The sequence below is a fragment of the Brachyistius frenatus genome, unplaced genomic scaffold, assembly GCF_029030835.1.
Source record: "Brachyistius frenatus isolate BFR_SWC_R1_liver_20210118 unplaced genomic scaffold, ASM2903083v1 Contig_7, whole genome shotgun sequence".
NCBI lineage: Eukaryota > Metazoa > Chordata > Actinopteri > Embiotocidae > Brachyistius > Brachyistius frenatus.
Genome location: NW_027210606.1, coordinates 538,968 through 551,371, shown reverse-complemented (window position 1 = coordinate 551,371; position 12,404 = coordinate 538,968). Strand labels below are relative to the sequence as shown.

Sequence of the window (12,404 nt, the reverse complement as noted above, 5' to 3'; positions counted from 1 at the left end):
AAAACAGTTTTCTTATATCTGATTAAAAATATTCTGTATATAACCACTTATAGCGTACAGTTAGGCTATTTTGTCTTAATTTAACTTTGCACTAAGAACTTTGCATAAGAGCGTGAACTCTCAGATAATTAAGTGGGCAAGTTAGCCTGTTATATTTTTGACTTTTAACTCTAAAGCCTAATTCCAGTCCTAAATTAAGAATTGTTGAAGGGTTTTATGAACCATAGACACATGTCAACGTTTTTAACCATGTTCACAGCCCTTTTGTATAGCCAGCCTGGGACGTCCTGTTTAAAACTCTACCGGTACATGTGACTTCCTGATGTTACAAAATCGGCAAACTCCAGCGAGGTTGAACTCCGCCCATTTTACCCTCCCCCTTCATTTTAATACTGAATTAGCCAATTAAATTAGGCTATTATTGATTGACAGTTAGACTGTCGAATCAATTTTAACTTCAAAATATGACGCGAAGTCTCCGGGTTCCTGGACTCCTCCACAGCCGCTTGCCGCGCAGTTAAACTGCCGGGAGGAGTGTACCAACAGACGGGCCGTCGGAGTTGTCTGTCCGTGTTGATCTGACGGACTAAACTCGTCTTCATTTGATGGAAGCGGACGGTTTCGTGTCCCGGCGAACGTCCATGGAAACACCGGCTGTCGACAGCCGGGTCGCGGGTGCTGCAGCGGGGGCAGAGTTTCGATGGCTGAGCGGAAGGCTCTTGGACACCACAGGGGGATTCGCTGGGTCTTTTTCACCGAGGATGGCGGGGCAGCAGGAGTTTGCCCCGGTGTTGCTTCGGACCACTGCGGAGACTTCGACCTCTGCCGAGCCAGAAATAGACTATGAAGGACTTCCAAGAGGAGTAGCGACCAGCACACACATGCTGGCAGGAGCCGTGGCTGGGATCATGGAGCACTGCCTCATGTACCCCATCGACTGTGTGAAGGTACCGAAGCACCGAAACACAACACACCGCGTGTTTTCCGCGTGTCCGGGTCCTGTTTATGTCTCTTTGAACGCGCTCACCGGCTTCATAAACCTGCAGCCGACGGAGGCCTGAACACGAGCCCGGACTCAATTAGCGTTAGCTAACAGGGGGTAACCTGGCTAACAGAGGTCAGTTTGCCAACTAACGTCACCTAAACAGCAATCAATGCAACACGAGGTGGTCTAAACCAAAATTGAAAGCGATGTGTTTATTTTCGACCTCCGCTCAGCATTCAATTTAGACAAATATCGGTGTAATCAACTCTTATGTTTGGCAGTTGAGTTGTCTCTGAGCTAGCTGTCTGTCTAAACTAGCCTGTTGGGTAAAAAGCAGTAGTATCCTTTTTGGCTAGCATGCCTCCATTATCGGACATGGTTATAAATAATGTTTCATGGTGTTTTTCTCTCAGATGTGATGCTGAATCAACTCTTTACGATACCGCAGGCAAAAGCGGCTTGGGAAGGAATACGCAAAAGTTTTAAGATGGATGGACTTTTTCCACAGATCCAGTTTCATTATATTGAGCCACGTATCGTTAATCTTTGTCCGACCACTTTCATCTGTGGTTTTGTAACTAAATAATTGTATAATATTGGCGACGACGCAATATGTATGTACTACAAATGAAGCAGAAGCTTGTCAAAGACAGAAATCAACAGGTTATGTTAAAAAGAAAGAGGGATACTTGTGGTCTGTTGAACATTGCTGATTTTTATTTTATTTGTTTTACTTTAGAGAAACTGTCATTGGAGATCATGTGGATAAAGTTCAACGTGAGGACAGGTTAGAAGTTGAGTAACTCAGATGGGTAATCGATAACTAAACCAACATTAAACACTCTGGACCAATTCATTTTTGGAAATGAAACACGTTGGCTTGGCAGAGGAGGTGTGGTAGTGTACAGTTACTTTCTGACATAACTGGACAGCTTCATGATCACCCAACAAAAGTCAAACCTGACCGTACCGTCTGCACCAAACCATTTGAATGGACTCGGTTCAGGTTCAACGTTCAACCTGCTCATTTAAATCACCTGTATCACGACTAGTAATCTGAACTCTTTAATTGTTGTGTTGCATGACAACAATTATTGTTTATTTACATTGACGTGTCGAATACCCAGTTTCCCACAGGGCAGTGAAAAATATAAAAAGTAAAGCCTCTTAACAGTGTAAGAAAATCAACCCGATTGTAGACGGTGCTGACGAGAGGAACATTCTGGGGAAACAAGTTTTTCTGGCATATGTGGGTTTCTGTTTATTTTGTGTTGTGGGAAATGGAACACAATTTCATGCACTCCAACTGTGAAGATAAATTTATGAAAATAAGTATTGTGAATTGTAGCACCAAACTAACAACTCAGCCTCAGTCTTTCTGGATTTTGTACAATAACCTCAAACTTAACTCAACCCAAGAGTGCTTTGTGAAAAGCTCTTAAACTGGCACTTTAACACACTTTCTTACCATGAACACATGAATTATAATTCAAATGTTTGAATGATTATATAATTAGTGTTACCAGTCAAAAGGCTTGCAGCAATCAAGACAAAGCCGTTATTTCTGTAAATACTCTAGCGCTCTTAATGCAGCCGGTTATTTTGGACGTCCTGTCCTCAAAAGCTAAGGACCAAATAGTTCTGTGGTTTCCCGGAGCAGTTGATTAATCAAACAAAGCTCTCGTTCACTACAAATTCCTTCTCGATTAGCTCTTCTGTTTCCTAGAAATGTTTGGGCATTCACGAGGACAGACTTATAGTTATTTCTAATTCTCATTCAGTATATGTCTATAAGACTAATTAGTCACAAGCAGTTATAAGCAGATATTATTTGAAATGTTCCCACTGTAATTATTACTTCTCAGTTTCTCATTTTTTTGAAACCTGGTAACAAAAGGATAAAGAAAGACTCTAAAATTCAAGATAAATCTTTAAGCTGGGTGGGAGGTTCTAAAACCTCTACCCGGAAAACATTGGCAAAATGAAGGAAAGCCATTACAAGTAAACTGTAGGTGTAATTATCACTCAAATAGAGGCGAGTGGTTTTTTTTAAAGATGTTTTTTTTTTGTTTTTCTTCAGTAAGACTGGCTCGCTGCCTCAGCCACAAAGTTGAAGTAGGAGGAGGAAGTTTAAGCTCAAGGAAGTCAGTTTGGAATTTGATTACAGTAAAGTTTTGCAGACAACTTCCTGTATGCCATAGTTTTTTTTTCACAAGGTTAGTTTCCTGTTGCCATCTCACCCAGTTGGCTAACACTGTAAATTAATGATCCTTGGTTTGTTCTTTTTTACTTGAATGAGCCCGTGTTAACTCATCCTCTTGAATATGACCAAAAGCCCATTTTAGATCATACAAGTACAATTTAGAAGCTTAGTATTGGAATTTAGTTTACATTTCCACAATTACTTTGGACTGTACTAGATATTTGTTGCGAGGATGTATTTCAATATCCTCATTTATTTTTTTTCCTGTGTAATCATACCATGACCCAGTTTATGTGTCTGTTATTTATCACATCAACACATGACTTCTTTTCGGGCAGTGGTGGTAGACAAAAACAATTTTTAGTCTTGAAAAGCAGTAACTGAGTGCAAACACACTGATTTGCCATTAAAACCCCAATTCGTTCACATTTTTGTATGAAATCATCAAAAGCTTAAGTAGTGGATCAACCTGTCTGGTTTTGATTAGCACTAATCACCCAGTCATTACTAAAGCGAAGTTTGTACCTATACTACTTTTTTTCAAGAATAATTTTATAAATAATGAATTGTTTCTAACCTACGAGGAAATGAAATGAAGATCGGTTCCTGCTAATGAGAAACAGTTCATCGAAGGCAGATCACATGACAATAATGTCAGCAAAAACCCGTCTGTTTAGGGGGCGGATTTCCTTGAATATTTGTTAGACATTTATTGCCTTACAGATAAATGTGTTTTCTACTTCTCACAGTGGACTTACCATCAAACAGAGACGAATGCAATGTTGCTCTTGTATAAAACTTTGGGAGTAACATCTGCAGAAAACACGTCGATTAAGCGAGTTGTATACGTTGTGATTGGTTCTCTTGCTATGTAGAGACAAAACTCGTCAGGCTGTATAGACGTTAGATGTTAACGGTATTAATTCTTTGTCATCCAATCAGTGATCATTTGTTACTAAGCAACGTCCAAACCAGATTGACGATTAGTCTCCAGAGATTAATGTGTTGATAGCTGAAGTTGGTGTCTGTTATTCAGATAGACAACATTTGTGAAACAGACACACCAAGCAAGTTTAAAAGTCATTACTTGAACACATAACCCTCTGTATTATTTAGTTTTATTACGAACCCCTGATTCTGTGTTTTGATAGAAACCTCCAGACTGATTTGTGTGTTGTGTTGAGCAGTCTCTCTCCCACTCAAGTGCTCTAAACACATAAATAACACAAGACTTGAATACACCATTTATTTTGTGAATGACTGAGCACATTCCATGTGAGTTACTATTTCCCAGAAGCAGCGGCTGGAAATGTCCACATCAAACCTGCAGGAGGCAGCTGTGCTCGCTGCTCTGCTGTATTACAGCCGAGGGGGAGGGTGCATGCCCGGCACTTCACCTATTGCATGTTATGACAAATTTCAGCCTTGCGCAAGTTTCTTCACTGTTCTGGTAATCTGTTCCTTTAGTCAGCCATGTGCAGATTCAATGATGTTTGTTGTACATTTAGCAAATAGTTCTGCTTATCCATGAGTGTTTGGATTAGCACCACTTCCTGGTTCCACACTGCACTCGGTTCTCGTATGTTGTCTGCTACGTTGGTGACTTGAATATAGTCAGATGTCAGTAATGAACTCTTTAAGGCTCAATACCATTTTCCCATCCTGTGGCCCGACCCCTCATTTAGGAGCGCCCTCTGCTGGTTAATGGCCCTTCAGAACAGAGCCAGAAGGGTTTACAATCTTGACCTAAAGAAATGGGACACCACTCGTACTAGTGGTACTAGTTCAGTAGCCACAATTCTCCTGAATTAATTATTAAAAGGCTTGTAATTCTTATAAATTTGATTATGACATTTATGGAAATATACAGTATAATGGCATAATACTCAACACTCATTCTCAGAGTCAGTTATTCATGTTCACAAACAAGACTTTGTTTAATCTGTTTAAACCAGAAATAACTTAATTATCCCAAAGCTGCTCTTTCGGATTACAACATTTATTTTGTGTCTTTATGTTGCTCGTGTAGTTTACTGTAATAGGAGTTCTAATTCTCGTAAGGATTCCCATCATGTCAGTGCCGGCAGCTGGAGCTTTTTTAAATCAAAACACAAGTTGACAGTGAAAGATCCTCTTTTGTGATTATATCTTGTCATTAACGCTGCGACTTGCAGAATCACAAAATGTAAAAATTCTGCTTCTTCCCCAACAACAACATAAAGTTTGGTATTGCTCTCATCCTTTTTTTATTTTTGCTCATCACTCAATTCATCATGTGGTTGGTAGAGTATCAGGACTTGTGTTTGAACACTTCTGATTTGTACCTGTATGTGTTTCAATGATGCTGGTAATGAAGGTGATCCTGCTCTCATTGCAAAAGCCGGTTACCTAATTTACAAAGTTCACTAATTCTTCACCGTTGGGGAATTACGGCTCAGAGCCCTGCAGACTATCTATGAACATAATTTGGATCGTTGTCTGATTTACTTACGTATCTGTTACCTCAGACTCGCATGCAGAGCCTCCACCCCGAGCCGGGAGCGCGCTACAGGAACGTGATGGACGCCCTGAGGCAGATCGTGCGGACCGAGGGAGTGTGGCGGCCAATCAGAGGTGTGAATGTGCTGGCGGTGGGGGCGGGACCTGCTCACGCTCTCTACTTCGCTTGCTACGAGAAGATCAAGTTCTCCCTCAGTGACGCTATTCATCCCGGCACCAACAGCCACTTTGCAAACGGTAAGATGCTCCCCAACAGACACGAACACATCCAGATGAATGTTTTACTTTTTATTCATGACGCTACAATTTTTAGTGTTCTCGCTTACATTTTTGGCTCCAAGATATTTAATTTAAAAGAAAATGATTGAGGGAGAGAGAAAATGAATAGAAGGGAGTGAACGGCAGAGTAAAATACCAACAGACAACACATTTTTATGTTTAATGAAGCAAATTTGGATATGGATGTTTATTTGAGTTAGGTGATGAAACTTGATCTCCTTGTTGTTACATCTTTTAAGTTTTCTGTGTTCTGCAGGAGTGGCAGGCTGCATGGCCACAGTGCTCCACGATGCCATGATGAACCCAGCTGAAGGTAAAACCTCCTCCTCTTCCTCCTCTTCTTTGCGTGTGTCGGCTCACCTGACGTGTACACTAAGGGCCTGATTTACTAAGATCTCAAATAAAGGCTACTAAATGGTGTGTTTTTTCTAAAAGTTTTCACATTTATTTTGCACCCGTTTTGCGGGTGATTTACAAAGAGTCATTTTATCTTTGATATCAGGTAAATTAAATTAAAGTGATTCCAGCTGTTTGAACAGAACGACCGCAAAAGGAAATCTGATAACGTTGAAATTAATGAATCTAAATATAACAAGAAGGAAACGCTTTATAGGAAATGATCAGCGAGCAAGTCAATGTCGTGGGAAAAACAAAAGGATTAATAGATGAAATTATGAGTAGATGACAAGATGTTAGACGGAAAAAAAGACCTTACAATAAAACGTTGCCAAATAAAAGGAGGGCCGGTGGGTGAGATCCTCTAACAAACACTGATCAGCAGGTCCAGATGAAATGTCATCGCTGGAGAGACGATAATGTCTTAATAATTTCTGCGTCTGTCATCTCCAAAAATGTTTCCACGGATGTAAAACCTCGTTCTCTACGTATTCTTTGGTTTCTCTGCGTTCTCACGCAGAAGTTCTCACCACAATAAGAGCATCCGTCTCTCCTGATGTACATCTGATTAATACCTTCCTTTCAGTCGTACTAAAATACACACAATCACTTCTCCTATTTCTACTTCCAGGTTTAGTAAATATCTTTGCTGGTGCTAAATTTATGTATTTGCTTTTCCCCTCCGAGTATTTAAGTACAAACACCCAATATTACATATGCATGCAGGCAAACATGCAAAATGGACGACGTGTGTTAAATTGCACATTTGAAAGACGCAACCCTCACTGCACGTCGTCGGTAGATCAGCTTGGACATTTTTTTTGCGGCTGGTGTGGAGTTTGCACGTGATTTTACACACGCAGACTTTTAGTAAATCGGACCTTCAGTCGTGTTCGGTACATTTTTCACAGTAAAGACTGTTTGTGTATTTGTCGAAGCTTTCGACCTCCTTCAAAGACTATTATAGAAAATGTGTGTGAAGCGTTTTTGTGATGAAGACACTTGGTGGAGCTACAGGCTCAGCTGAGACCATCAACCTTTTACGACAGCAACCCAGTGACAAAGTTACATTAAGGAAAAGTTTGTTTTTCATTTATTGAAAAAAATAACCAGATTTGCAATACAAATATAAACATTTTCACATGATTTTAATATATAATCACCTTTAATTATCATCTGCATTGTTTTGCCTTGTTCGAACAAAAGAACATTGAAGATGGCTCTACAGTTATCCCTTCATTTATCTCATCTCAAGCTAAACATCGTAGTTCTGCAACTCCGCACAGGATTTGTGAATACAGAAACTGGAGGGAGGGAGTTTGATCATTATCTTATTGAATGGGATTAATTGACGTGTGCTTCCTCCTTTTTCCCTGTAGTTGTGAAACAACGCATGCAGATGTTCAACTCGCCGTACCGCGGCGTGTTGGACTGTATGGGATCTTTGCTGAGGCACGAGGGCTCGGCCGCTTTCTACCGAAGCTACACCACCCAGCTGACAATGAACGTGCCCTTCCAGGCGCTCCACTTCATGACCTACGAGTACCTCCAGGAGCTCCTCAACCCTCACAGACAGTACAACCCTTCCTCCCACGTGGTGTCCGGTGCTCTCGCCGGAGCGCTGGCTGCTGCTGCCACCACTCCCCTGGACGTCTGCAAGACCCTCCTCAACACACAGGAGGCTCAAGCTATTCACGTGATCCAGGCTGAGGCCCCGGCCGCAGCGGTGGGAGCAGCCACCGCCTCGGCCCCCAGCAGCCGCCACATCTCCGGTCTGGGCGAGGCTTTTCGGACGGTGTACAGGATGGGCGGCATGTCCGCCTTTTTTAAGGGTGTCCAAGCCAGGATCATCTACCAGATGCCCTCCACTGCCATCAGCTGGTCCGTCTACGAGTTCTTCAAATACATCATCACCAAACGGCAGCACGAGAGACGGCTGCGTGGCGATCGAGACGGAGACAAATAAACGCCCGGCAACAAGATTGGGTATCGGCAACAAAAAGGTCTCGCGCACCTCGCTGATCACTGGTATCGGTATTGATTTTTAAACATCTGAAGGTTTAAATAGCTCTCTTAGATTCTTTGAGCAAAAAGTCAATTGTCTGATCTAGTTCATGGCAGGTGAGGGCAAGTACAACAGAGAAAACTAGCCTTTCAGTAGATCAGGGGTTGACAAGGTCCATCAGTACCCATCTGTAAAAAGAAAACCTTGAAATGGCAGGAGGTTCCGGATACAACCATTTTTTTTAATATAGTGTTCAACTTGACAAATTTCCTGCATCAGCTTTCAAAAAGGAAACAATTTATGGCGGCTAAATAAGTCCTTATGAATAAGAAATGCTCTTGCAGTGCATTTGGTAAGAATTTAGATGTTTCTATTTTGTCCTTTAAGGCCAACACACTGGATTAAAAAAACGAGAGATACAAATGATGATTTAGAGATTGAAGTGTTTTCTTTGAGCTTTAGTTGGAGGGTGTATACATTAACTTCTAATTAACTGAATAGTAATTGGTTTAAACATACCCACAAAAGGATAAAAAGTCCTTCACTGATGGGAAAATGCTTGAATGTCCTTTTAAGCTCTGTAACGATGAGGTTCAGTGATTCTATGTGTTTGAGCAGAGTCAGAAAATGTCCCTGACCCGAAATAATAATGAACTGCTCTGTAAACTTCATTTACTCCTCTCTTTTAACTGAAGTTGTGAATTACATGGAAAGTATTACTACATCCTGACCACACGGGGGCGCACTGTTCAACCACTATCTAAACAATGGAAAAACAGTTGGAGGATCCAGAATCATTCTGTTAATACAAGAACTTGTGGCTGCAGAGCTTCCACCCTTTAAACATATTTTCTTTTTATCACTCTGACATTTGGAAAGAGTTCAATGTTTGGAACCCAAACTGTTTATCAAATTAAGAAGCATCTGAATTTGATTCCTCTGTTCCAAGAATGTTTACTATTTATAAATGTCCAAATAATATAGAAGGATACATTTTAAAGGGAGCGTGTGCAGTGTGGCGAGTTGCTCTTTTGCACAGTGCTTGATTACAAAATCAGTAATATCAAGTCAGTTTGGATACTTGTGCAGGTAAACTGTAACTCTACTCAGAGCAAGAAACAAAGACCGTTATAACAAGGTTTGTTTAGAACGAAAGGAGGACTTACCTGAGATTCCTCAATTCCTTCTATCACGTGGATGACAGGTTATTTTCTCAATAATAGAAAGTCAGAATTGGTTTTGGATTGGAAATACTCAAATATTCGTGTGTGTGTGTGTGTGTGTGTGTGTGTGTGTGTGTGTGTGTGTGTGTGTGTGTGTGTGTGTGTGTGTGTGTGTGTGTGTGTGTGTGTGAGTGAGTGAGTGAGTGAGTGAGTGAGTGAGTGAGTGAGTGAGAGAGAGAGAGAGAGAGAGAGAGTGAGTGAGTGAGTGAGTGAGTGAGTGAGTGAGAGAGAGAGAGAGAGAGAGAGAGCTTCAGTTTCATAGAGCTACGCAGTGACTCTGAGCAGATTTGTTCTTGGCACAGCTTCACCATGTTGTCCGCTGGCTGCTTGTGTTGTTCTTCAAAGGAAAAACAAACGCAGTGACAAAGTAGATGGTTGAAATACAAATGAGTACGTATAAGAGTTCATTAAAGGACAGTAGGAATCTTTACACTAGCTAAGTGCTTATTCGGCACACGTGTGCATTTCCTCCGAGTGTGAACCATTAGTGACGTATTGATGCAGTTACATTTTGAATTAGATAACTTCTCAAAACCAGCCGAATGTATGACCTATTGAGCTCTTTAACATCCAGTGCAGCAAAATATAGTTTAATTTACAAAATGCAACAAACTGGAAATGTTCCTATTTCATTCAGCAGGCTGTTTAGAAACTAACTCCGTAGTGCAATGCGTATTTACAGTTTCGGAAAAACATTGTTTGTTTTGTTTCAGACAAAACGGAACAAGCAAAAGTGTTCACCTTAGATGGAAATTCGTTTTAAAATATATGTTCAAACTACACAGCATCCTAGTACTTAAAAGCAGCTTCTTTATCAAATTTAGGACAAGAATGTAAAAAAAGAACCGAGTACAGAAAATGAGTTTACTACTTCTATACATGCCTTCAGTTAGCCGCCATAACAGCCAACGCACAACTATTACAGAGATCCTCGGATAGAAATGTATTTTATGTTTTCAAGCCATAAGACTTAAGGAAATTGTACATAACATAAACAACTGTGGGCAAATATAGATAAACCCAAAATCTCTACCCAGCTAAGTTTTGAAGCTAACTTGTATTTTAAATTATACAAATATGAAATGGTAAAAAGTTTATTAAAACTGTGCTGTAAAAACGCAAATTTGGTAGCTCATGAAATCCTCACCTGGATGATAGCAAAAAAGGAAAACCCGGATCATCTTAAAGTCAAACAAAGCATATGTATGTAGGGGAAAAAAGGAACCGCGTGAAGGGTATTTAAAAATGATTGGGGTGTTTCTCATGTGAAGCAAAGTTTCAAAATTGGGAAACCAAAGACGAGAGCAAGGCAGAGAGAAAACGGGAGAGAAAACGGTGGTTTTGTCCGACGACAACACTAATGTGAAATGCTGGAACACTGTTGGAAAGCGACACCTGTATTTTGTGAATTGTAAATAAACTCGCTAAGGCAGCTCCTCGCAGAAGCAGGGTCTTCTCTTGGTGCTGGCTCTCCAAGCGCTGAGAGATCATTAACTTGTCTGCTTGTCGTACTTTTCCTCACCCTCTTTCCTTTCAGAGATGCAACAAAAACATCCACACGCACCACCTGAGAAGACGGTGAACTTTTTTTTTTTTTTTTTTTTTTTAAGTGTTTTAAGTTGAAGGAACCGAGTGGACGGATTTGAACGGACTTCAGTCTGTTTTAATTTATATTTAAAAAAAAGTGTACAATAACGAGTGACGTCATTGGCTCCAGCAGAATGTGGGAGTAATTGTCTGGTCGTGGCAGCTATTTTATTTTATTCATCATTCATAAAAAATGTTGGAAGCTTCCAAATGTTCTAAAATGAAGAAAGCATCTACATTTTTCCAGAAGTTGACCGTCTCTGACTTCCCACCAACGAACACTATGATTTCTGTTAGCCATGTTATTATAAAAGTGTTTCCGTTGAGGTAGGAAACCTTGGAAGGTCATAGTCAACATGATGTCTTCTTAAATTTAGTTTTTCTTTTACTGTTACTTTGACCTTTTATTTGTTTACACTGATGTAACAATTATACACAGAAACCAAGTTGATATATGCAGAAATGACAAATAATGTAATGGAGAGATTAAAGAAATAGTTTCTTGATTAGAGGACTATCTAATCCATACCTTACTAAAAAAAAACTGATTAAAAACAGAGGATGGGAAAGAAGGAAAACAAAAGGTAAGATTGTAAACCTTAATTACAAATAATTTAAATATCAAAAATACTAATAACTAACTGGTAGTTTATTGATATAATCCAAAAGGGTGTCATTACAACTAGATAGACAAGTCTGTTATGGCTTTTCTAAAGACTCCATCCAATTTAAATCAAGTTTCTAACCTTTAAATGTCCACATTGGTGTTTATTATGCCATAAACTAAAAAAAAAAAACATGAGCAGAGCATTTTTGTTTTGGAACTGCAGCGACAGTCTCAAAACCAGTCAGGCAGTCGGGGTTTCATAGGTCACAAACCTCAAGAGCCAATCCTGTTGACTTACAGGTGGAGCTTTTCATATCATCGAGCTGCAGGCAAGTGGGAAAAGTTTGGGTGGAGATAGAGGCGGAGACTATAAGCATAAAGATCAGCATGTACTGAAAGGGATTTTTCTTAGGGATTTTCTTCTTGGAATAAAGTTTTAAACGTAATGTTGATGAACAAATATGAGTTTTTAAGGTCTGATTATTGCCAAGAGAGGAACTTTAAATTGTATAGGTGCTCAATTATAGATAAGAGATAGTAGAGTATTCAATATGATTGAACATATGTACATTGAACCAAACTAACCGAGATGTTTGACAGATGGGAGGTCTGAGTTTGTA

At 40.0% G+C, this 12,404-nt stretch overlaps 1 protein-coding gene across 1 annotated transcript; it reads left to right on the top strand.

Annotated features, from left to right (window-relative positions):
• The first annotated feature begins 533 nt into the window (after positions 1–533).
• LOC138615710 (mitoferrin-2-like) lies at positions 534–11,084 on the top strand. Its single transcript, XM_069689475.1, has 4 exons — positions 534–947; positions 5,696–5,924; positions 6,223–6,279; positions 7,742–11,084. Exons 1-4 carry the CDS (start codon positions 606–608, stop codon positions 8,326–8,328), a joined length of 1,215 nt encoding a protein of 404 aa, XP_069545576.1. The 5' UTR covers positions 534–605; the 3' UTR covers positions 8,329–11,084.
• The last annotated feature ends 1,320 nt before the right edge of the window (positions 11,085–12,404 follow it).